The 25,892-nt window shown below is 37.3% G+C and overlaps 1 protein-coding gene across 6 annotated transcripts in view; it reads left to right on the forward strand.

Annotated features, from left to right (window-relative positions):
- GTF3C3 (general transcription factor IIIC subunit 3) overlaps window positions 1-25,892 on the forward strand; it is an 86,332-nt gene that overhangs the window by 950 nt on the left and 59,490 nt on the right. For 4 of the 6 annotated variants that reach the window (XR_010944333.1, XM_067741139.1, XM_067741137.1 and 1 more), the window contains exons 2-17: window positions 219-330; window positions 4,123-4,313; window positions 4,824-4,947; window positions 6,925-7,116; window positions 7,632-7,797; window positions 11,373-11,520; window positions 12,063-12,162; window positions 12,972-13,075; window positions 14,034-14,205; window positions 14,883-15,085; window positions 15,431-15,532; window positions 16,165-16,300; window positions 18,101-18,338; window positions 18,917-19,107; window positions 23,151-23,275; window positions 25,011-25,163. Coding sequence is in view for 5 of the 6 variants with exons in the window: in XM_067741139.1 (XP_067597240.1) it covers window positions 219-330; window positions 4,123-4,313; window positions 4,824-4,947; window positions 6,925-7,116; window positions 7,632-7,797; window positions 11,373-11,520; window positions 12,063-12,162; window positions 12,972-13,075; window positions 14,034-14,205; window positions 14,883-15,085; window positions 15,431-15,532; window positions 16,165-16,300; window positions 18,101-18,338; window positions 18,917-19,107; window positions 23,151-23,275; window positions 25,011-25,163 (2,457 nt within the window). In the remaining variant the exon portion in view is untranslated. The remainder of the gene's footprint in view (window positions 1-218; window positions 331-4,122; window positions 4,314-4,823; window positions 4,948-6,924; window positions 7,117-7,631; window positions 7,798-11,372; window positions 11,521-12,062; window positions 12,163-12,971; window positions 13,076-14,033; window positions 14,206-14,882; window positions 15,086-15,430; window positions 15,533-16,164; window positions 16,301-18,100; window positions 18,339-18,916; window positions 19,108-23,150; window positions 23,276-25,010; window positions 25,164-25,892) is intronic. The other 2 variants (XM_067741140.1, XM_067741141.1) reach the window with 2 other exon arrangements.

Here is a 25,892-nt window from a genome sequence, read left to right on the forward strand (position 1 = left end):
TTAAAAATTATTTTTTACAAACGACTGATTCAGCCTGAAGGATGAGACCTAAGTACTATGAAATGCTTTGGCTATATTCAAATTTAGATTCCACATAGTATGTATGTGTTCAGAGCTCAAGTCATAGAAATAGAGAATGAGGCAGATGCTGTATTCTCAACTGGGGAGCGCTAAATGTGCACTTGATTTTGGAATCATTAATTAATTTTCAATCTCAGAGTCTTCAGGAAAAAGGCAAGTCATCAGCTGAGGAAAATCCAAATGACTCTGCAGTTCCATCATCATCAGGAGTTGACTGTACCAAATCTCAGGACGAAGATGTCAATGAAGGTATGTTAAGATCCCTACCTTAAATGCATTAAATGTTAAGGGTACCTAATAGTTTAGTGAAAGCATTATTTTTTTTTTTTCCTGCAGTGGTATTCTGTCATTGATACCTGGCTTATTAGGAGCATAGTACTTGGTGTGTAAGAGGTGCTCAATAAATATTTGTTGAATTATTGATTATGATGATGGTTAGTTTAGTGGGTTATGTTTGTGGAGAAGTGTTTCAGATCGACATCAGCGTTTGTTTGGGAGCCATTTAGAGTCATTATTCTTTAAATTGACCCTCTCACTTGATTACTAATTCTTCTAGACTATACTCCCCCAAATTGTAATGAATTATACTTCTATACAAAGTGGCTTCCAAACCACTTTTTTAATTATGGGAGATAAGATAGAAATGTCAGAGTGGAAGGCCAGTTGGCTCCATATGGGACCTCACACACACAAGAGGTATCTTGGTATGTTACCTCATGCCAGGATCCAGTCCTCAGCTCTGCATGACCGGGTATTATATTTGGTTGCTGCACCCAGAGTAATTAAACTCGTGAGAGCCTAAGTGATGAATTATTATGCAAATCTATTAATTTCTGGTGATTGATACACCTTTTTAGTGATCAGAATACTGATGATAGTTCATGGTATCCATTTACCCATGTCAAGTAACCTGGGATACTGAACTATCAGTTAGAATTTAGCTTTGGGTGTAAGGTCTGATTGAGAACTTAATTAAACTTTCTAGTCCTAGTGGGTAGAAATAGAGGCTGGTTCTTTTCCCTCCAAACAAATAAGACTTGACACAGAGAAAACACTAGTAGGGTGGACAGAAAACGAACAGGCTTTGTTACTGCTTCCTTGGACCAAGTGGGGAAGAAAGGGTAAAGAGGAGAGAAAATTGGGGTTATAGTTTCTTACCTTGCCAGGCAAGTGTGGTGAAAAATGGGGTTGAAATTGTTCTAAAACCTGTGAGTCCTTCCTTATCTGCTCAGAGTAGGAGCTGCTCTTCCATCATCACATCTTTGAGGTGCAACTGTAGTACCAGACACCATGGGGTGCCTGCCAGTTTTCTTACCTAAAGCTGCCCCTGAGAGGTGCCCATTAGGCCCTCCCTAAAAAAAGGTGGTTAGTTGAATCCCATTCTAGCTCCCCATGAGCAGTCAGGCATACTAGCCTCAGCTCAAGTAATCCCATCAGTCCTTTTAAGATATTAAACTCCCAATTTCCCAGGAAGGTATTGTCCCAGAACTTTACCAAGACCTTTGGTAACTGTGAACATGTATTCAGAGCAGAGGAAGGGGTCAGTTTTGAACAGGTAAAGTCTGCTAATTGGAATATATGGCCACTAGAGTCATTGTCTTTTTCCTCCTATACATTGGTGAATTCTACTGCAAAATTCTTATTCTTGAGCACCAGGCAAATAGGGACTTCTTTTAATTTCATTTTCAGTTAATTGTTGCTGATATAAAAATTGCAGTTAATTTTTGTATATAGACTTTGTATCCAGGAACCTTGCTAATTCATGAATTCTGACAGTTTTTATGCAAAGATTGTTTTGGATATTCTATGTATATAATCATGTCATCTGTGAATGACAGTTTTATTTCTTCCTTAATCTTTATGTCTTTTATTTCCCTTCCCTTATTACATTAGCTAGGACCTCCAGGACATCCAGTAAAATATTGAAAGGAGCGGTGATAGTAGGCATACTTGTCTCATTCCTGATGACTTTGAATAATTAACCGTTAACTGTGTTTGTGGAAAATTTTCTGTAGGTACTGTTTATTAAACTGAAGTATTCCCTTCCTTTTCTAGTTGACTTAAAATTTTAATTAGGAATAGGTGTTGGATTTTATCAAATGCTTCTCTGGGGGAATTCCCTGGCGGTCCAGTGGTTAGGACTAGGCGCTTTCACTGCCAGGGCCCAGGTATGATCCCTGGCTGGGGAACTAAGATCCCACAAGCCATGCAGCATGACCAAAAAAGAAAAAAAAAATGCTTCTCTGTATCAAGATGATCATATGACTTTTCTTTTTTTTTTTCTGTACTGTAATAAATTTTATTGATTTATTTTACACCGTTTTTTCATATTTATTTTGGGTGTTTAGAATTCTTGAAGATGATCATTATGACTTCATAATAATAATTACTATTTGTTGCTCAGAACATGTGGGTTTTTTTCATTCTCTTCTTCCTTAAGTATATTGACTATCTCATTTATCCAGCATCTTTGGGATTTGAGGTATTTCACATAAGTGAATAAGCTTAAGGATTTTTGAATATATATATATTTAAAATTTTAACTGTTATAGCTTTTCTAAAATATGCTACTTGTCTCTGCTTTAACAGAAAATTGGCTTCTCAGCTTAACTTTTCTCTTTTTTTTTGTTTTTTTTGTTTGTTTGTTTTTGCGGTACCCGGGCCTCTCACTGTTGTGGCCTCTCCTGTTGCGGAGCACAGGCTCCGGACGCGCAGGCTTGGTGGCCATGGCTCACGGGCCCAGCCGCTCGCAGCATGTGGGATCTTCCCAGACCGGGACACGAACCCGCATCTCCTGCATTGGCAAGCGGACTCTCAACCACTGCGCCACCAGGGAAGCACCATCAGCTTAACTTTTCTTGATCATTCAAGATAATCATTATGAGGGCTTCCCTGGTGGCACAGTGGTTGGGAATCTGCCTGCCAATGCAGGGGACATGGGTTTGAGCCCTTGTCCAGGAAGATCCCACATGCTGTGGAGCAGTTAGGCCTGTGCACCACAACTACTGAGCCTGCGCTCTAGAGCCTGTGTGCCACAACTACTGAGCCTGCGTGCCACAACTACTGAAGCCCGTGCACCTAGAGCCCGTGCTCCACAACAAGAGAAGCCACCACAATGAGAAGACCTCGCACCACAGCGAAGAGTAGCCCCTATTCGATGCAACTAAAGAAAGCCTGCATGTAGCAATGAAGACCCAATGCAGCCAAAAATAAATAAATAAATACATACATACATTCATTAAAAAAAAAAAGATAATCATTATGAACTTACAAAAATCATTTTACTGTAGTGATATCCTCAGATACAGATGAAATATGTCATGTTATTTTGTTCCTGAAATAATAATAGTATTTTAATTTTAATAATAGCATTTATTAAGCTCTTACTATATGCTGGGCATTTTTCTAAGTACATATATATAAAGACTCATCTCATCCTCAGAGTTACCCTATAAGGCAGACATTATTGATCCCTTTTACAAATGAGCAAACTGAGGTACAGAGAGCTTCAGTAATTTGCCCAAGGTAACACAGCTGCTGATAGATGGAGATGAAGTTTGAAACCAGACAGCTTGGCTTTAGAGACCTCACCTTAAACCACTGTGCTATACCCACTGGTTATGTATCACCTTAAACTACTGTGCTACACCCCCTGGTTATGTACCACCTTAAACCACTGTTCCATACCTCCTAGTTATGTACCACCAGACTTTTTTAGTTCTTAGGTCTATGTCCTACAATTCTTTTATTTTTTTTTTCCTCTCTGCTTTTAACAGTTACCGTGTGTGCCTGTATGTCTGGGTAAGGCCTAAAGGATGAGTCAGCACTTCCTGCAGAGTAAAATACATGGCTTTGTGACAGCTTTCCTCTTTGGATTTTTTTTGGGGGGAGTGTTCATTTGTCTGTGTTTTTCTTTCAAGTTTGGTATTGCTGGGGTAGAAATTTATATTCCAGAAAATACTGTTTGTTTTTTCTTGCAACTAGTAAGTATGCTGAAGGTTTCTTTTTTTTTCTTTTCAACCTCAATGTCTTTGTCTTTAGGAGAAACATCAGATGGAGTCAGTAAGTCAGTTCACAAGGTCTTTGCTTCCATGCTTGGAGAGAATGAAGATGAGGAGGAGGAGGAGGACGAGGAGGAGGACGAGGAGGAGGAGACACCTGAGCAACCCACTGCAGGCGACGTGTTTGTATTAGAGATGGTTCTCAATCGTGAAACCAAGAAAATGATGAAAGTAAAGTGTTTCTTATTTTCGTATTTATAAATGGAATGTAAACGTGATAAAGAAATTGAAAAAGAATCTTTAAATTATACATATATTCTGAAAGAATTCAAACTGTAAGAAAGGAAACACTATGAGACAACTACTGTTACTGGTTTCTTATGTTTCATTTTAGAGATTTTTAAATGTAAAACTTTAATTATTGCATGTCTCAAAATGTACTGTCGTTTTGCTATTAAAAGGTCCATATTGTAACTTGATATTCTTTTAACCAAGTTCATTCTGAGTAGATAAGTTTGAAAGGAGAATCTTCAGTAGATTGCGTCATAAATCTCCTGACATATAAATCCATTTTATAGCATCCAGTTCCACATTTGTTCTAATTAGTAATTTAGTAATGCCTGACCAGTTTGGTTTTTGCTTTCTTTAAATATTTTACTGTGATTTGAACTTGCTACTGTAGGAAAGTTTTGTTGGATTTGTTTTTTGTTTGAATCTAAATGTCATTTTTGTTCTGTACAGGAGAAAAGGCCTCGGAGTAAACTTCCCAGAGCTCTGAGAGGTCTCATGGGTGAAGCCAACATTCGCTTTGCTCGAGGAGAACGTGAAGAGGCGATATTGATGTGCATGGAAATCATAAGACAAGGTATTTAATGTGGGGATTATTGACAATAGCAGTTTAATAGTCTGACTTGTTTTTTTTAATAAATGTATTTATTTTTGGCTTCATTGGGCCTTCGTTGCTGTGCGTGAGCTTTCTCTAGTTGCAGCGAGCAGGGGCTACTCTTCGTAGCGGTGTGCAGGCTTCTCATTGCGGTGGCTTCTCATTGCAGAGCATGGGCTCTAGGGCCCATGTGGACTTTCGTTGTGGCATGTGGGCTTCAGTAGTTGTGGCGTGCGGGCTTAGTTGCCTCATTTGAACTCGTGTCCCCTGAATTAGCAGGTGTATTCTTTTTTTTTAGCAGGTGGTTTCTTAACCACTGCACCACCAGGGAAGCCCTAATAGTCTGACTTTTAACACAAGCGGAGGAGCAGCTCACTGTGCTATTTGTAAAATATATTCAGAAGCTTGGAGGTGATTGTGATAACAGTGATTTACCACTTTTCACATTGAATAGGTATCATTGCCAAGAAAATGAAAATCGCAGAGTATGATTCAATGAAATATCATTAATATTTATTGAACTCTTACAGGCTTTTTTAAAATTTGTGTGTTTTTGAATGTTTCATTTTAGGAGCTTTAGGCTTTTATAGTATTAGTCTTTTTAAAATATGGCAAACAAATTATTTTAAAAACCACTTTTGAAGAGTATTCTTTTATCTTCTGTTTTCCAAATCAGACAGTGTTAGATTATTTTAATCTACTTTTTGATAAAAGACACAGTATATACTTGTCATCTTTCCATTAAACTGCAAACCTCAGGCATACTGAAGGTCACTTTTTGACTAATCACTTATATTTATTATTTTGCTCTCCTGATGTGTTGCCAAATGATGCCCTGCATAGTGGCAGGGATAGTTGTACTAGAGTGAACTTTCAGTTTATCTTTTCAGTATTTTGGCATTTCCTTTCATTTAGTCTAGGGTCCTTTTAGAAATCTTGTAAGATTCCTGGATTATTCATTAGAGTAATTTGAAGGCGCTGCTTTTCCTCTTTTACCCCATCAGAAATAAGATTAATCGAATTTTTTCCGTTAGGGTATTTTGTTTGGTTCCTACTTTCAGTATTATCTGTTCCTTTATTTGTTTATAATTGTTTATTTTGACAATTACCTTTGATTTTAATCCCTTGTGATCTTAGAACCTCAATTCAAAAACATTATTTCAGAAATGTGGATTAACCTTTCACTTTGATAATCTGGATTTAGGCGCTACTTATGTATCTTCTGTCCATTAATCCCATACTCCTTCGGTGTGGAAGCCGGATCATGAAGATTTAACCCCACTGATATGGCTGATGCTCATTAGGATGAACTTGCTGAGTTAGTGAGCCTTGTTTAGCCTTAGCAAAGGGGGATTTTCTTGAAGGGGGCATGGTAGAGAGTAGGGCTTTTCATGAAATTACACCTGCCTACAGAAAAGAGTATCTTAAAAATGTGAAAATATACTAAAGCAAATATAATCTGTTTATTCTTTTTTATAAATAAATTTATTTTATTTATTTATTTTGGCTGCATTGGGTCTTCGTTGCTGTGTGCAGGCTTTCTCTAGTTGTGGCAAGCGTTGCGGTGTGCAGGCCTCTCATCGCAGTGGCTTCTCTTGTTGCGGAGCACGGGCTCTAGGCGCGCGGGCTTCCGTAGTTGTGGCTCGCGGGCTCTAGAGCACTGGCTCAGTAGTTTGTGGCGCATGGGCTTAGTTGCTCTGCAGCATGTGGGATCTTCCCAGACCAGGGCTCGAACCCATGTCCCCTGCATTGGCATGTGGATTCTTAACCACTGCGCCACCAGGGAATCCCCTCTACTGTTTATTCTAAATTCCATTAAGTGGTTTGTATAATTCTGCTCAAGTTATTTAAAAAGTTTAAATATTAGAGAAAGGATCCATAGTGTGAAACATGGAATTGACATCAGCTCAAGCCTCTTCCCTCAACCAATGGAATTTTTTTTTTTCATATTCATTATAGCTCCTTTGGCTTATGAGCCATTTTCTACTCTTGCTATGATATATGAGGACCAAGGTGACATGGAGAAATCACTGCAGTTTGAGTTGATTGCTGCACATTTAAATCCCAGTGACACTGAAGAATGGGTTAGATTGGCAGAAATGTCCCTGGAACAAGACAATATTAAGCAGGCTATTTTTTGCTACACAAAAGGTAATAAAAGTGTTTTTCTCGTTTCCTTTGATAAAATGTTATATAATAGGTTTTTTGATCAATGTACTTGCTCTTCTGGGGTGATGTTAGCTGAAATATATTTATTCCTTATATTCTGTTATACCAGAGGTAAGTATTTGGGCTCCCTGTATTTTCATGTTTATCAGCAACTTTCTTTATATTGTGAGCTAATATTGCACAAAAGTTGGTTGAAGAACAGGACCTTCAGTTTCCCACCAAGATCAGTGTTGGTTCTAAGCTGTTCCTTGAGGGTTAATATTAGACTTCAGTGACCAAATGGAGATTAATGTGGAGATTTCAGGTTCTATTTGGTCTTAGATCAAGCCTAGTCTAGAGTTCCTGTGAAGGTAGATTTATTCCAGAATAACCCACTTGGTTGTATTGGAGAATTAGTTTAGAGTGTTTAATAGATTTTCTGAAAAGAAGGTGGGTCACACCCAGGTACCATGAACCCCTTTTTATGATATTATTTATATTCCTTCTTTTCTTTTTAGCACTTAAATATGAACCTACTAATGTCCGTTATCTGTGGGAGCGATCAAGCCTTTATGAACAGATGGGAGATCACAAAATGGCAATGGATGGTTATAGGCGTATTTTAAACCTTTTGTCTCCGTCTGATGGAGAACGATTTATGCAATTGTCCAGAGATATGGCAAAGTAAGTTCAAAGTGAAATATATATAAATGCCCTCATTAATCATCTTATTTTAGAAATCAAAGCATATATTTGATGTGAATATACTTTTTATTGAGGTTCAGTGAAGTGTTTTGCTTCTTGTATTTCATATTGTGCTTAAATATAGAGGTTTTCCCCCCCAGTACTTTTCTGTTTCCAAGTCAACTGTGTGATTGTTTAGAAAAATTTGGATATATGATTATCTTTCACATGCTCAGAAGTTTAAAAATGGAGCATGTTCTGAAACAATGACTAGGTTCCCAGGTTTTCATAATTTAGTTGAAGTTAGGTACATTTGCAGTAATATTAAATTATTGCAAATGTGCTATTGAAATGTTTGTGCTCTGAGATCTTCTTTAATCATTTTATCTTGAGCCTGTACTAGAATAACTTTTTTTTTTTTTTTTTTTTTTTGCGGTACGCGGGCCTCTCACTGTTGTGGCCTCTCCCATTGCGGAGCACAGGCTCCGGACACGCACGCAGGCTCAACGGCCATGGCTCACAGGCCCAGCCGCTCCACGGCATGTGGGATCCTCCTGCACCGGGGCACGAACCCATGTCCCCTGCATCGGCAGGCGGACTGTCAGCCACTGCGCCACCAGGGAAGCCCTAAAATAACATTTTAAGATGAAAATTTTTCTTTAGATTTGGCACATGCTACTGACTATGGTATATATTTTATTCTAAAATATGCCCAACTACATTCTCTTCTCTGATATGCTGTGCAGCAAAACAAGGCAGGGAACATTCTGGCTACATAATGCCTTGTATGCTTTCTCTTCTAGGATGTCTACTATTTCAGCCTAGGATTAACCATGTTAATCTATGATCTGGGTATTTTAGGTTAACCCTGTTAATTCCATGGCCATTGTCATGAAGATGCTTAGCCGTGAGATCACTCACTGTGCTTCAGAGATGGGCTATGTAGGAATACTGGAAGTGTTGTTAGGAAATTTGTTGAGGGGAGGCAACCTTTAATCGATCCCTGATGTATATGATGAACTTTGAGGATCTTCCCAGGTTACTTTCTTTTAGTCAGATCTTTGGCTGTCATACTGGTTAGCCCAGTAGGCTTCTACTTTATGAATTGTTAGATGGCCTGTGAGAGTAAATTTGTTTTCCACTTGTATTTATAATCTTGTCAGGAAAGGGTGGTAATGAACAGTTCTGCCACTGCCATAGAAGTCTTTCCTACATGGAATTCTGTTACTATAACTTCTGATTGATTAGACTTTCTCTCAGTCCCTACTTTCCCTCCGAAATAATTATTGAATATAAATTAGGTATTAGGTAGGCACTGTACAGGGCACCAGGAGATTCAGTATTGAATGAGTTTTACAATTTCCTGCTGTTTTGGAGCTTACATTCTAGTTGGGGGAGACAGGCAGTAAGCAAATAAACAACTAAATATGTCGTATGTCAGATGTTGGTTAAGTGATATTAAGAAAGATGAAGCAGGGAAGAGAGATAAGTTGAGGAATAGGAGTGAGTTATTTTAAATAGGGGGATTAGAGAAGGACTTAATTCTTTATGTTATGGTCATACTGACCTGAAAGTGAACTGAAGGAGATACGGGAATAGATATTAGGGAAGAGTATTATAGGCAAAGGAAATGGCAAACACAAAGGTATGCTCAGGGAACAACATGGAAGCTGAGGGTTTAGGGGGAGCGCCGGAAGGGGTAATGTTAGAGAGGTATCAGGAAAAGATCCCTCGGCCCTTGTGGGTCATTATAAGTCTCTGACTTTTAATCTGAATGAGTTTGGAAGCCATTGGAAGTTTTTGAGTAGAAGAGTGACTTGATCTGATTTAAATTTTAAATGCATCAATTTTGGCTGCTCTTTTGAGAATAGATTGCGTAATGGGAAGGATAGAGCAGGGGGGAACAGTTAGGAAATTATTGTAGTAATTCATGGAAGGGATAATGTAGCTTGGACCAGGGTAAAAGCCATAGGAGGTGGTAAGAAATAACCAGATTCTGGCTGTATTTTGGAGGCTGAGCTCTAAGGATTTTCTGATGTATTGGGTATGAGGGAAGGTGTGTGTGTGTGTGAGTGTGTGTGTGTGTGTGTGTGTTTGAGAGAGAGAGAGAGAGAGAGAGAGAGAGAGAGAGATAGGGGGAGGGGCAGGAGGAGGGGAAACAGAAGGAAAGAGTTCTGAGAACTAAACCCTGAGGCACTACAGTGTTTAGAAGTCAGGAAGATGAGGAAGAAACAGCAGGGAGGCTGTAAGGAAATGGACAGTGAACTTGGAGGAAACTAGAACATGATATTCTAGAATTTTTTACTGAAGGAAGCACTTCAAGGAGGAGGGATGACCATCTGTGTGAAATACTGCAAGTAGATCACATAAAATGAGGACTAAGTATGAACATTGGAGATGGGTTGGGGAAGTCTGGGGGATAGGCAGCTCTTTGGAGAAATTTACTAGGGGAGCAGAAGAATGGGGAGATAATTGGAATGGGTTGTAGGGACAAGAGACAATTTTTAAGTTGGGAAAAATTACAGTATATTTGTATTCAGGTGGGAATGATCTACAACCAAGGAACATATTGAAGATTCATGAGAGAAGGGACAATTGCTTGATTGATATCCTTGAATAAATTGGAGGGAATGGGATCTAGTTGAGGGTTGGCCTTACGATAAAAGGAGAAGGCAGAAGATATGGCCATGGGTATGGGTAGGTAGTAGTAGGTAGATGTGTTGGGAGTATGTGGGATGTCTGATTTGAGTCTCTTTGTTAAATAAGAAGTGAGGTCATCAGCTGAGAGTGAGGATGGGAGACTTGTGGGTTTGGGGAAGAGAAGATGTGAAATAGCTGTCTGGGTCCTTGAGGTCTTGCTACCCCACAGACAGGAAGCATTTGTATTACCTGAGAGCCTGTCACAAATGTAGAATCTCAACCCTGCCCCAGCACTACTGGATCAGAATATGCCTTTTTATAAGATTCCCAGTTGACTTGTGTGCACATTCAAGTTTGAGAAGTCCTGGACTGGTAACTGTAGTAAGATTGCTGACCAGCACGATGGGCCCACTTGAGGCTAGTGGTCATTAATTTAGAGTTTAGTGAGCATGGGCAGCTGGGCAGCTGGTGGTGAAGGCATATTTGGATTAACTAGGGTTGGAGTTTTATCAGATGATTTTGTTAAAGGGAGAGAGGAGCAGGAGAAATGAGATGTGCAATGGAGTAATTATAATGTTGGATCACAGAGAAGGAGGAAACTGAGGACAGGAAGGGTGCAGAGACAGTGAAAAAATGGTAGGATCAATGCTTTGTAGATCCCATTGAGGTAGGAAAGTTGTTGGTATTGCATTACAGAGGAAGTGAGCTAGAATGATATGAAGTAGCTTTGGGAGACTGAGATGCTTAATGTTACGACATTACACATTTTTCTCTGGATCAGCTCTGATTATGATTTTAAAGAAGAGTTTTTTTCCTCCTCCCAAACTTTAAGAAGATGAAAATCATAGTTAATAGTTAGAGGGTCTGTGTAAGAAAATGAATTTTTATAATCTGAATTAAATAAGCTCTCATCCATTTTGCCGTTATTTTTTTAGGAGTTATTATGAAGCCAATGATGTTATTTCAGCTATTAACATAATTGAAGAAGCTTTCTCAAAGCACCAGGGCCTAGTCTCCATGGAAGATGTTAACATTGCAGCTGAACTATACATTTCTAGTAAACAATATGACAAAGCTTTGGAGGTAGGAACACTTATGTGTTTCTCTGTTAGGTTTTGAACACGTTTCTGTGTTCTAGAAATTCTTACAAATTGACAATTCCCCATTTTAGTTATATATATTAAATTACTTATATTTTAAATTATATATTTAAAGTCTGTATGGGCACATTTAGATTTTATAATAGTCCTGTATGAAATATAAAATGTAGTTGCCATATAATAAAAGCTATTGCTGTTATCATAGGTACTAGATATGTCTGTCTTTCAGGGTAGCAGGACTCAGCAGCCAGACTGATTGCTATGATTCATTTCTTAATCTGTTGGGAAAATTAGATTGGTTTGATATAGAGAAATTATGTATTTTCAGTTAAGCATTAGTTAATATGATATAAAAATGTTAATATTTCACAGTGGTTCCCTATTTTAAAGAGACATACTGTTGCTTTTTATAGCCTATTTATGTTTTGTAAGGATTATTTGAATTAACTACAAATATTTGCATTGTGAAGAGGTTTTTCATACATACCTATCGTATTATTTCCTTTTCTTCCCCCATTCTTTTAGATAATTACAGATTTTTCTGGAATTGTGCTAGAAAAAAAAACTACAGAAGAAGGCACTTCAGAAGAGAATAAAAGTTGTAGTTTCCTGTGCATAGGAGAGTGTGCGTAATCCTCTCTTGTTCATAATGTGGCATTTTGAAATTGATAGTTAGTGTTCTCATAACAAGTTTTCCCAAGGAGCAATTTTCGTAACAGAGATTCCATATCTTTTTCTTGTGAGTATTCACTCACAGGTAATCTTTTTTAAAAAAAAGAAAGTGTTTTCAGTCCCTTTTATTTCTCAATACATCCATTTGAACTTGGCATTTGTCATTGACCCAGGGTCCTGATAGTGCTATGTGAAAAAACGAATGAATTACCGAGCAACTTATCAAAAACCTTTAGAACTGAAGTAGTTTACTTTTCAAAAAGGGCTTAAAATGCTCTCTACTAATCTATTTCAAACTTAAGCATTGAAAAAATTCTACTTGAAACATAAGCATGGGCATAAAATGCTACTTCAGACTTAAGCACACTATTTTACTTTATCCCTTTCTCAGGCTCTTTGTAGTGAAGACTAAAAAGAGGCTTTTGGATTCAAGAAGAAAAAGAGAAAGTTCATGTATCCGTATTTGTCACTTTTGTTTTTTAGTTCTTTGTAGTTTTGATAGAAGGTGTGGGAGTTTATGTAGGTTTTCAGTAAGCGGTTAAGGTATTAGGAAAAGAATAGGAAGGATAATTGCTACCAAAGGACAGACCGAAAGAGGTGTAAGAACCTAGAACTAGAGTTGGCCAAACTTAGAATTGACTGTAGAATCATTTGCTTTGACTGAAGTAAATGAGATCTTCCATAGAAGGTACAGTTTGCTTCATTTGCCCCACTTTCTAAGATTACATATAGGAACTTTTTGTCTGTCTGTCTAATCCACAGCTGGTGAGAATGTTTCCTGCACTATACCGGATGGTGTGCCAATAGATATCACAGTGAAGTTGATGGTCTGCCTTGTACATCTCAACATCCTTGAACCACTTAATGTAAGTAACATTAAGATTTGTACTTAAGATACTTTAGATCAAATCTACAATGTTTAGATAACAAGAAATTTTAAGTTGACCCTAGATTTCATATTAATAACCAGGAAGTCACAGTAAACATCAGATTATTTTCTGTGAATGTCTTTTAAAAGCTAAATGTTTGGAAATGGGCTTATGATAATTTGTTGTTCTTTTAAAATGAGAATAATCCAGAGATCAGAGTGTGGGATTGGGCCTTTTAGACAATTGGCAGTTTCTGACAGCTGTTCTCTTTTGCCAACTTTGGACTAAGTATATCATTGAATAAAAAAATGTATTGGGCATCTACTTTGCAGACCTTAGGATAAAGTGTTGAATATAATATACAAATCCCTGTCCTCATGGATCTTTTGTTCTAATGGGATTAGATAATAAAATAAATACATAAAATATAGGATGTTAGTTGGTGATCAGTGCTCTGGAGAAAAATCAGAGAAGAATAGGGAATACTGGGGGTGGGAGGAGTTACAATTTTATTAAATTGGTCAAGAAGAGCCTCCCCTGAAAAGTGACATTTGAATAATGACGTGAAGGAAGTGACGAAGTAAGCCAGGCAGGAACCGGAGGGAACAGCTTTGCAGAAAATCAGCAAACACAGAGGCCCTGAGGCCTGGGCGTTATTGACTTGCCAGAGGAAGAGCACAGCAGGTCAGTGTTGCCCTAGCTCCTGCAATGCCTGTCTTGTAACAGGCCTTCGGAAGCAGTGTGCTGAATGAGTGAATGACGGCAGTATGAATTCTTTTTAATAGAGACTCAGAAATGAATTTAAAAAGTGATTATTTAAAGCTGTTTTTATTAAGCCTTTCTCCTCTTAGATTTGCCTCAGATAACTTGTATATATGTTAAAAAGAGAGATATAAGTAGATGAGCGTATTTGTAATGACTCTTTGACTTCCGGCTGTTAATTGTTGGGGTCTAGCCTCTCTTGACAACACTCGTGGAACAGAATCCCGAAGACATGGGAGACCTCTATCTCGATGTTGCTGAAGCTTTTCTGGATGTTGGTGAATATAATTCTGCACTTCCCCTCCTTAGTGCGCTAGTCTGCTCTGAAAGATACAACCTCGCAGTGGTTTGGCTTCGGCATGCAGGTAATACTTTTTTGTAGGAAGGAGAAGTTTTAATCACATAAGCAGGCAAGAACTTATTTCCCCAAGATGGTAATAATTATTATAAAATGTTAATGTCTTAGTGAAAGTATTTCTGGTTTCAGGGCAGTTTTTTGAAAGTCAGTATTTTAAGTTGTCTTGGTTTACCGCTAAGTGATTTTCCCTCACTAATATATTGGAGGAATGATTCACTTAATGGTACCAAAGTGAAGTAGAAAGACTAACATATCCCTGTTAAAAATACCTTAAATACCTGTCTTTTACCTGTCTTAACCACAGGCTCTGGTTTCTACTAATAGATTGTCAGACTTGGGATGTAATCTAATTTTTGAAGAGCTTTTAAGGATTTATATTTAATGTTATTTTGAGGAAAAAAAAGTTAATATATTTTCAATGTTCTTTGAGCTGAAAATATGCTCAAGATATATGCTCATATATATGCTTATATATATATATAAAAAATATATACTGATTACATCCTTGTAGCATAGATAGAGATTAAAAGGGATAATTGTTTTAAAGTACTGGAAGTATGCATATATTTCTTTCTTGTTATAATTTGTTTGTATTGCTATAATTTCTTTTAAAATGGAGAAATAATTTTGGCCCGCTTACAAATCTGTAGTTCATATTAATGCTTTATTTTAACATCATTTTAGAATGCTTAAAGGCCTTAGGCTATATGGAGCGTGCTGCCGAAAGCTATGGCAAAGTGGTTGATCTGGCCCCCCTCCATTTGGATGCAAGAATTTCACTTTCCACCCTTCAGCAGCAGCTGGGCCGTCCTGAGAAAGCTCTGGAAGCTCTGGAGCCAATGTATGATCCAGATACTTTAGCACAAGATGCAAATGCAGCACAGCAGGTAGGCCATGTAACATAGAAAGAAGTTTTTCTCGGTGGATTATGTTTCAGAACTTTTTCCTCTGTTAAGGATGTCCCTACAGCTTATATCCAAGTTTTATTTTAGTGTATTAAATTCAGTGTTCTTGAAAAAGTGATTTTGAGTCTTAAGTTACAGCAACTTAACATTATGATTGTTAATGTTATAATTTATAGTTTCTAAAACATTGGATTTTAATTATTGTGAGAGATCATAAAGCAAATGTTCTTAAGGTTTGGTTTCTAAGACAAAACTTTTCTATGCAAACAAAACAATTTACAACAAAGGAATCTTGTCACACTTATTATCATGTGCTTATTTACTTAGGAACTGAAGTTGCTGCTTCAACGTTCTACTCTATTGTTTTCACAAGGCAAAATGTATGGTTATGTGGATACCTTGCTTACCATGTTAGCCATGCTTTTAAGGGTAGGTAATGATCTTTCTTTATATTAGCCTTGTTGACTTTTTAAATGTTTAGAATTTGGTTTAAACATAGATTATAGCCATTTCGTAACTCTCTTTTACTCTGTTAAACTCAAACTTTTTAAAGTGAAATTCAGATAAAAGAAGACTTAGAGATTAATGGTATATAATTGAAAGTTCTACATGAAAGTGTAAACTTTACTATAGATTGTACAATAAAATCTTTGCTAGTACATATTTAGAAAAATGAGAACCATCATGGTATCAGTTATTGGCTCTGTAGACACTGCCACGTGCCAAAATTGTTCACTTTGCAAAAATGTTTTCCGGATATGACATCCTTTCTGAGTCTGGCTTTTTTGCAGGGAGGTGGCTGTGTGTGTGTGTGTGTGTGTTATAAACTTAATATGAATTGCTTTCTTTTTCCTTACTAAGGTGTGTAGTGTGACCCAGATTGCTTTGTTAAGGAAAAAATAAGTCTATTCATTCTCTTCTAGGCGTTTATATACACAATGACTGGTCTTTTTTTTGCCTTACTAAAGAAGCTTTCAGGCACACCTGTGACACTTGTTTCCCATAGATTTTCTCTAAAAAATTATGTGACTAAAAAATCTCATTTATCATCTTTAATTCAGGTAGCAATGAATAGAGCCCAAGTCTGTTTGATATCTAGTTCCAAATCTGGAGAGAGGCATCTCTACCTTATTAAAGTGTCAAGAGACAAAATATCAGACAACAATGACCAAGAGTCAGCAAATTGTGATGCAAAAGGTAATTACCTTCATTTGCTTTGTTGCACAAAACTTGGCTGAGTTGGAAAAAAAAAACTCATGAAGTAATACTTGACAATAATCTAATTGAAAATATACCCTTTTTGAATAAAATGATATTTTCTAATCTAGATCCCTCAGGTAAAATAAACTCTTTTGGTGTTTTTAAAAAAGAAAGAAAGGCTATATGTAAATACTACAGTTTAAAAAAATTAAAAGGCAGGCGTCTGCTTAGATCCTTCTGTGAAAAAACTAAAACAATCTTTTAATTTTGACTTTTTAAGAGGAAAATATACCCTATTTTAAGAAATTTGTGATGATTAGATGATAATACAGATTGCTTTGTCTAGTCACTTCAATTACATATATTCCATTCTCTGTTAAACTTATTTTTGACAAATGTAGCAATAGTCATAAAAAGTCTGAAAATAAGTTGCTTTGACCCAATCTCAAGTCATGTGACTTTGCAAGCCATCTATTTTTAGCTGAAAAAGGATCAAGTATGTTGGGTGAGGTTATTAGTCAGAGAACTTTGGAAGAGACCTAGGCTATAAACTAGAGATATCAATCTAGCAGAAAATTTTTTCATTGTTAATCAGGTCCACAGATACTAATTAAATCATTGTTTACTGACATGGCAGTATGCAATGGACAGGGTTTTAGAATCCAGAAGAGCTGAATCTCTGTTAAGCACAATATAAGGACATAAGCAAGATGTCGCGGGGGAAGAGAGTCAGAGGATAGGGTGGACTCAACTGCTCACAATCTAGCCTCAGAGCCCTGCCATCTCTCCAGTTTATTGATTCTGGGCTTATCCCAGTGGCTTCTGCCTCTGCACACATTATTTTGGACTGTTTCCTTAACATATTTTTCTCTGTATCTGACCCAGGCTGTTTTCTCTTTCAGTATTTCCTCATTTCAGGTCCATTGTTGGTTTTTCTTAAGCTCATAAGATTTTTGTTTTGTCAGTTAGTTTCATCATGGTGGGGATCACATTACACCAGTGCATCATGGTAGGATTATCTACAGCTCTTTATGTTACATGCATCTTTGTACTGATTTTTTTCACTCAACATTTTCTCATGTTCTGTTCTCTTTGTAGCTGTTATATTTAAGGAGTGTGTAATATGCATTGGATAGCAGTTCCATAATTTAATCATTTCCATATTATTTTTTGATTATATGGTTGCTTTTGACAATTTTCTTTTCTAAATAATACCATAGTGAGCATCCTCATGCCTATAGATTTATCCATATTTCTGAGTCGTTGTTTAGGATAGATTCCCAGGAAGAGAATTACTGGATCAAAGACAGTAAAAAAAATTTTATGGCTTTTGGTATTTTTCAAGGGCTATAAAGGGAGGTTTCTTACAGACAAATAAGAGAAGATTTGTTAAGTATGAATTTGAAGTCCTTTGCTTAGCAAATATTTGAATGCCTTGTAGGTGTAGAATCCCGTATCTGACCTCAATCATGGAAAGCACACTCGCTCTGGAGGAGCATATATTCTAGCTAGCACTGAGAAACACAAATGAAATAGCTGGACTTTACAATCAGAAATGAGAATTACCTAGGACTGCAGGTTGTTAGGCAGGCAGAGCAGAGGGGGGTCATGTTGAGGGAGTGGAAACAAGCAGCTCCCTCCTTCTCATCATTGTCAGAAGAATGTTGGCAAGAATTCAGTCCCATAGGGCCATGGTTATTAAATTTAACCATAAAATTGGTCATGTGAATTTTCTTTCTAATACTCTTATTTCTGGAAGTGCAGTGTCCTAACTGATTTTCATTGGTCTCATTTTAGCAATATTTGCTGTACTCACGAGTGTTTTGACAAAAGATGACTGGTGGAACCTTCTTTTGAAGGCCATATACTCCTTATGTGACCTATCCCGATTTCAGGAGGCTGAGTTACTTGTGGATTCTTCATTGGAATATTACTCATTTTATGAGGACAGGCCAAAACGCAAAGAGCTAGAATACTTTGGTCTCTCTGCTGCAATTCTGGACAAAAATTTCAGAAAGGCATATAACTATATCAGGTGATTTTCCAATAACTTATTTTAATTAGATTCTTTGATGGAGCATGTATATTTACTTTGACGTAGTTTCTCATGTCCAGGATTTAATAAGCTGTTTTATTTTAACTCTTGTCACTTACAGATTAATTTGTTCATTGATGATTCTCAGAAGCAGTATATGAGAGCATGCATTCTCATTTACTTAACCTCTTGTGCCTCAGTCTCCCCATTTATTGTGATAAAACAGGCATCATAATATTACCACCTTATAGGATTACTGTGAGAGTTAAGTGAGTTGTCGTATGTAACAGCTTTTAACAATGTCTGATACACATTATTATTATGCAGTGTTCATTGTTCTGCAGCTATGAGAGTGGGCTGGGAGAGAAAAAGTGAAACTTAAACCTCTTGATTCTGTTTTGTGGTTTAAAAGTTTTGTTGAAAAGCAGAAACAAGATGTAGAAGCACTACATCCCCCTTGTTGGGGGCGGTGCATTTCAGTGTTGGTGGGACACCACTGAAAGGTTTCAGTCTTAAAAATCAGGAAGATTTTTCTTTTTACATTATTTTTTACCCTCACCCTCTTTCTGCAATTTTAGGATAATGGTAATGGAAAATGTCAATAAACCCCAGCTCTGGAACATTTTCAATCAAGTTACCATGCATTCCCAAGATGTACGACATCACCGCTTTTGTCTCCGTTTAATGCTGAAAAACCCAGATAATCATGCCCTGTGTGTCTTGAATGGACACAATGCATTCGTATCTGGTAGTTTTAAGCATGCACTTGGTGAGTGTCCTGGCATATGACTTTGTCTCTTTCCCTCTGCCTTGGTTTCTTTATCTCTGGAATGGAGATAATAATTGGACCTACCCTGTAGATTATTGTGGAAATTAAATGAGTTAATATAAAGTACTTAAAATAATGCCTGGCACATATAGTAAGTGGCTATAAGTGTTCTCAGTAACTATAATAATTAATATTTATTTTTCTTACGATGCTTTGGTTTCAAAAGGTTAAAGTAGGTCTTTAAAGTAGGACTTTGTTTTTTTGAATGGTTTTTTTAATTAATTAATTTTGGCTGCGTTGAGTCTTCATTGCTGCATGTGGGCTTTCTCTAGTTGCAGCAAACGGGGACTGCTCTTCGTTGCGGTGCATGGGCTTCTCATTGCAGTGGCTTCTCTTTGTTGTGGAGCACAGGCTTCAGTAGTTGTGGCATGCGGGCTCAGTAGTTGTGGCTCACAGGCTCTAGAGCACAGGCTCAGTAGTTGTGGCACACGGGCTTAGTTGCTCTGCGGCACGTGGGATCTTCCCGGACCAGGACTCAAACCTGTGTCCCCTGCATTGGCAGGTGGATTCTGAACCACTGCGCCACCAGGGAAGTCCGAAAGTAGGACTTTAAAGCTCAACAACTCTCCCTGCTGAGGCTTGTTCGTTCTCAAAATAATTTTCATTAATTATGGATGCTTTGCTACCTGATTTTAATTTGCTATAGTAACAAAGAGGAACTTAAGATTTGCTGATAGTTCACTCCTTTAGGACTGTGGTCCCGAACCTTTTTGGCACCAGGGACCAGTTTCATAGAAGACAGTTTTCCCACGGACCAGGGGTGGGGTTGGGTGGAGGGGGGGTGGGGGTGGGGATGATTTGGGATGATTCCAGTACATTACATTTATTGTGCACTTTATTTCTATCATTATTACATTGTGATGTATAATGAAGTAATTATACAAATCACCATAATGCAGAATCAGTGGGAACCCTGAGCTTGTTTTTGCTCGCCACTCACTGATAGAGTTTTGATATGAGTCTGCATCAGTTGATTTATTATGGTCTCTGTGTAATCAAACCTCTCTGCTAATGATAATCAGTATTTGCAGCCGCTCCCCAGCGCTAGCATCACTACCTCAGCTCCACCTCAGATCATCAGCGATTATATTCTCATAAGGAGCATGCAGCCTAGACCCCTCGCATGCACAGTTCACAGTAGGATTCGCGCTCCTATGAGAATCTAATGCTGCCACTGATTTGACAGGAGATGGAGCTCAGGCAGCAATGGGAGCGATGGGGAGTGGCTGTAAATACAGATGAAGCTTCACTTGCTCGCCTGCCGCTCACATCCTGCTGTGTGGCCCGGGTCCTAACAGGCCATGGACGGGTTGGGGATGCCTGCTTTAGGAGACAAGTCTTTTTTTTTTTCCCCCTTTATTTATTTATTTACTTACTTATTTACATATACATATATCTCTTCTTTTTCAAATTTTTTTCCCATTTAGGTTATTACAGAATTTTTTTAAAATATATTTCTTTGTTTTATTTATTTATTTTTCTTTTTTCTTTTTTTGGCTGCATTCGGTCTTAGCTGCGGCACATGGGCTCTGCGTTGTGGTGTGCGGGCTTCTCTCTAGTTGTGGTGCTTAGGCTCCAGGGCATGTGGGCTCTGTAGTTTGTGGCACACAGGCTCTCTCGTTGAGGTGTGCGAGCTCAGTGGTTGTGGCGCGTGGGCTTATTTGCCGCACAGCATGTGTGGGATCTTAGTACCCTGACCAGGGATCGAACCCACGTTCCCTGCATTGGAAGGCGGATTCTTTACCACTGGACCACCAGGGAAGTCCCCTATTACAGAATATTGAGTAGAGTTCCCTGTGCTATACAGTAGGTCCATGTTGGGTATCTGTTTCAAATATAGTAGTGTGTATATGTCAATCCCAAAGTCTCAATTTCTGCTTTGGTACCCTAAGTTTGTTTTCAAAGTCTGTGAGTCTGCTTCTGTTTTGTAAATATGTTCATTTGTATCTTTTTTTTTTTAGATTCCACATATAAGCAATATCATATGATATTTGTCTTTCTGTGTCTGACTTACTTAGTATGATAATCTCTAGGTCCATCCATGTTGCTGCAAATGGCATTATTTCATTCTTTTTAAAGGCTGAGTAATATTCCATTGATATGTACCACATCTTTATCCATTCATCTGTCAGTGGACATTCAGGTTGCTTCTGTGTCTTGGCTATTGTAAACAGCGCTGCAATGAACGTTAGGGTGCATGTATCTTTCCAAACATGGTTTTCTCCAGATATGTGCCCGGGAGTGGGATTGCTGGATCATATGGTAGTTCTATTTTTAGTTTTTTAAGGAATCTCCATATTGTTCTACATAGTGGCTGCACCAATTTACATTCCCACCAAGAGTGTAGGAGGGTTCCCTTTTCTCCACACCCTCTTCAGCATTTATTGTTTGTAGACTTTTTTGATGATGGTCATTCTGACTGGTGGGAGACAAGTCTTTATATTAAGATTTATTTACATAGCTCTTACTAATTCTAATTAAACTCAGGGAAAATTTAATCATTTATAGGAAATTTCTATAATAAGGAATCAGGAGCACACAAGTAGAAAAATACCTAACCAAAAGTTTAGGTGAGACATGTATCTCCTGCTGCCTGAAAGCTAGTGTTGCCAAGGTCACTTCTGAATATACTGTGATTTTGTCTGTTTAATACTTTCATGTTTCTTTGTGTATGGCTGCTGTTTTTATAGTTGTTCAGCCAGTACTCTTGAACATCAGACACTGAAACTTTCCTTCATTGTGTATGCTTTTTTGGAATTGTTAGTTTAATATTAAGAAAATATAAAATAGAGATTTTATTTTATTTTCCTATATTTAGAAACTTTTACACTACACAAAAATAGGAAGTCCAAACGGCAGGCTACCATCTGTGCTGCTAAAGAGATTTTACAGTGCTGTGCCTTCTGGAATAGAAGTTTTCTTATCTATATGATAAGAGATCATACATTTATAAGAAAAATTTGCTTAAATTCCTCTGTCTCATACAGTTAGGCATTTGATATGAGACAATTATATATATAGAGCACATGGAATTCACAAAACCATGAATTCTTATTTTATTATTAGATACATTTAGCTCTTCTCAGGAAAAACAAAGTAGTTGCTATGTTTGGGAAAATAATACCCATAACCTAGAAAACAAAACAAAACTATGTTTCTTTTTCTCACCTCCATGATCCATCACATTTGAATTTATAAGATAGGTCTCAATTAATTTTATGAAAGAATTCACCAAAAGACACATTCCCCCATTGGCTTTAAAAAGATTTAAGGTCATAAGATATATTTTTGATCACAATTGATACATTGTTTATTTTGGAAGTACTGTTCTACATGGAAATGTCTTAACTGTACCTTAAAAAAGTTACTTTTATACTCATATTTAATCTTCATGGTCAGGATATACTCATGGATAAATCCTTCTAATTTTGTTATATGTTATATATTATTTTAAAATTCAAATTAATGTGCACCTGGTTGATATTTTTTAATTTTAATTAATTAATTAATTAATTTTTGCCCGTGTTGGATCTTCATTGCTGCGCGCAGGTCTTCTCTAGTTGCGGCAAGCAGGAGCTGCTCTTCACTGCAGTGTGCGGGCTTCTTATTGCGTTGGCTTCTCTTTGTTGTTGAGCATGGAATCTAGGCGCGCAGGCTTCAGTAGTTGTGGCACACGGGCTCAGTAGTTGTGGCTCAGGGGGTCTAGAGCACAGGCTCAGTAGTTATGGTGCACAGGCCTAGTTCTTCGCCACATGCGGGATCTACCCAGACCAGGGCTCAAATCCGTGTCCCCTGCATTGGCAGGCAGATTCTTAACCACTGTGCCACCAGGGAGGTCACTGGTTGATATTTTAGAATGTACTCCTTGCATATGTTAAAGTAACAGTAACGTTTGTTTACCTTAAAATATATTAGAGTAAGTGTTGAAGAAATAAGGAACTATGCTTTTGTCCCACCATCTGACATCACTGTTCATTTTTCAGGACAGTATGTGCAGGCCTTTCGCAGCCATCCCCATGAACCTCTCTACAGCCTCTGTATAGGCCTAACCTTTATTCACATGGCATCTCAGAAGTATGTATTAAAGAGACATGCTCTTATTGTGCAGGTAATTCATTTGGATTCCTCATTACTTGATTTTATGTTCTTTAAAAATGAATACACTTAATGCTTTTGTTACTCTGCTTCAAAAGTAGCACCTGCTTAGCGCACATGTTGGGAGTACCCAACACCTATCCCTATGTTCAGCACTCATGGACCAACATCTAGGGGTACTCCTGGCTAAGACTTATGCAACCATGTAGAAAAGGGTGCGCAGCCAGATCATAAATGAAGACGACACAGGCAGAATCTTAAGGAACCCTGTGCAGACTTCCTTATATTCTGGAGCCTCAGAGGCTTCCAGCCTTCTAGGTCCTTAAGATTTTTTAATTAATTTAAAAAATATAATAATATATACATACAATAAGGTATGAATACGTGCCTGTGTGACTGTTTCCTTACATCATCACCACAATGTGCCCTTTTAAAGTCTTTTTAGTTCGTAAAGCAGTTTGAAATTACCTTTTTGTTTTCTTGTTTACTTTTTTACATAACTTGTCTCCTCTAGTAAAAATATAAACTCCAAGAGATCAGAGATCTTATCTGTCTTGTACACCCCTGTATCCTCAACACTTTTGCTTCTATTTCAGTTTTTATGTTTATATATTTGATGCATGTATATACCTGTTTTTTAAGTAGTTAGGAAAGGAAAGAAAACGTTCTCTCTCAGATTTTTGTCTTTAAATTTCTCATTTTTAAATAAGAAGTTAAGATATTTCTGAGATTGTCTGCTGTTACTTAACAGAGAACCATGTCAGTGGAGTAGAGGTCATATTCATATACTCAAATGGGTTCATTTATTGTGCAGAAAGTATGATTTGTTTACTGAGCATAATTTTTATTCCTAGAATGCATTAATTCTAAAGAATTCCTTAATTTTTATTATTAATTTATGAAGGAAAATTTGTGACCATTTATTACATAGCAGATCACCCAGGAAATTTGCATTTTATTTTCTGTACATACAAATTAGTTGACTTACTCTTAACTCAGGTAATATATTTATTTAATTATTTACATCAGATACTTGCACCTTGCAACTTGAAGCTTTCCGTGCATGATAAAAGTTGAAGCTGCATTAAAGGGGAAAGTGAATACAAAAAGAAGTGAAGAAGCAAGTTGCTTTTTGGACACTGTGACACACAGGGAGCCTGCATCATTACAGTTAGGCTCTGAAATAATCAGTTTCTCCATAAAACTATTGAGTCAGAAGTTTTCAGAGGGAAAAAAAAGCAAGTTTTTTAAGGTTAAGAGGTTATTAAGGTTCTGAGAGGTATATAAAGGGTACCATTTACCCAGAAAGGTTAGATATGCTCAAGTGAGTTTGCTCATGAGGATGAAACTTTCTGAATTGTCATTATAAGGGCTTGGATTTTATATTTTGGTCAAGCTTTTAGACATGTATCTCAAACCTAAAATTTTACTGGCCTCTAATGCCACAAAAGCCAACTTGAAACCATAAAAATATATATTCTGTGTGCTTATAGATTACAGATCTTTAACAGCTAGTTGTAACACTTGGCTTTGTTTTCTATGAATTCTTTTGTCTTTAGTTTAAAAAAATCTCTCTTCTACACCTTCAGAAGAGATATTGACTATATTGTGATATGACACTACACCACAGGCATATATTCTTTTAGGGTGGCACTGCCTTTCTGAAAAAAAAGGTTTGTATTCCTGTACCTGGCACATACTGTCAAACGAGTGAACTATTGAATTATTTATCTTTTTCTTTTTGGTAGGGCTTTTCCTTTCTTAATCGATACCTCAGTCTACGTGGGCCTTGCCAGGAGTCATTCTACAATTTGGGCCGTGGCCTTCACCAACTGGGGCTGATTCACCTTGCAATCCACTATTATCAGAAGGCCCTGGAGCTCCCTCCATTCATGGTAGAGGTATTGTATGATTTACTCTAAAAACTGAGGAGTCACCTCATTTCATCTGTAGATAAGTGCAGTTAGCTCAGTGTAGTGGTCCAGACAGTGAAATTAATTGTAGCTTATATATCAAAATATATCTTCCCTTTATTGAATGCACTTATTTAATTATGTTCAGCAACAAGTAATTCTTTGATATCCTGGCCTTAATGACCTGATCAGCAACCATGTGGCCATATATGACTTCTGGTTATGGCCATTTCAGTTATCCTAAGATAGCCCCTGTGGTTAACAGGTGTGAGATGGTAGACAGGAAGCCTGAATATTGAGTAATGTAGCCATTATCATTTCCAAGTTCAAAAGTGTAACTAACATACTTCTTTATAAAAATGAAAGACCAATATAAATACAGTTTTGTTTAAGATAATGTAATGTAGGGTGAAGTGTTGCCAGTACTATGATAGTCTGTGTTTAAAGCCTGATTTTTAATTTCTGAAGGAAAGTATGTTTTCACAGTTAATTTTTTTAAGTTGCACTCATAATCCCCACATTCCCTCACAACTGTTTTCTATTACCCTTGTTCAAGTTTAGCCGTTAAGCAAATGAATACATATTCTTACAGTTATGCTGATGAAATACATATACTTTTGTGTTCTTCATTTCATAAGTACTTTATGTATTGCTCCTTAAGCTTTATAGGTATCATTTTTCATTGTTACAGATGTTTTTTCAGTTGACTACAAAATT

Source organism: Pseudorca crassidens, chromosome 6 (genome assembly GCF_039906515.1).
Source record: "Pseudorca crassidens isolate mPseCra1 chromosome 6, mPseCra1.hap1, whole genome shotgun sequence".
In the NCBI taxonomy this organism is placed as follows: Eukaryota; Metazoa; Chordata; class Mammalia; order Artiodactyla; family Delphinidae; genus Pseudorca; species Pseudorca crassidens.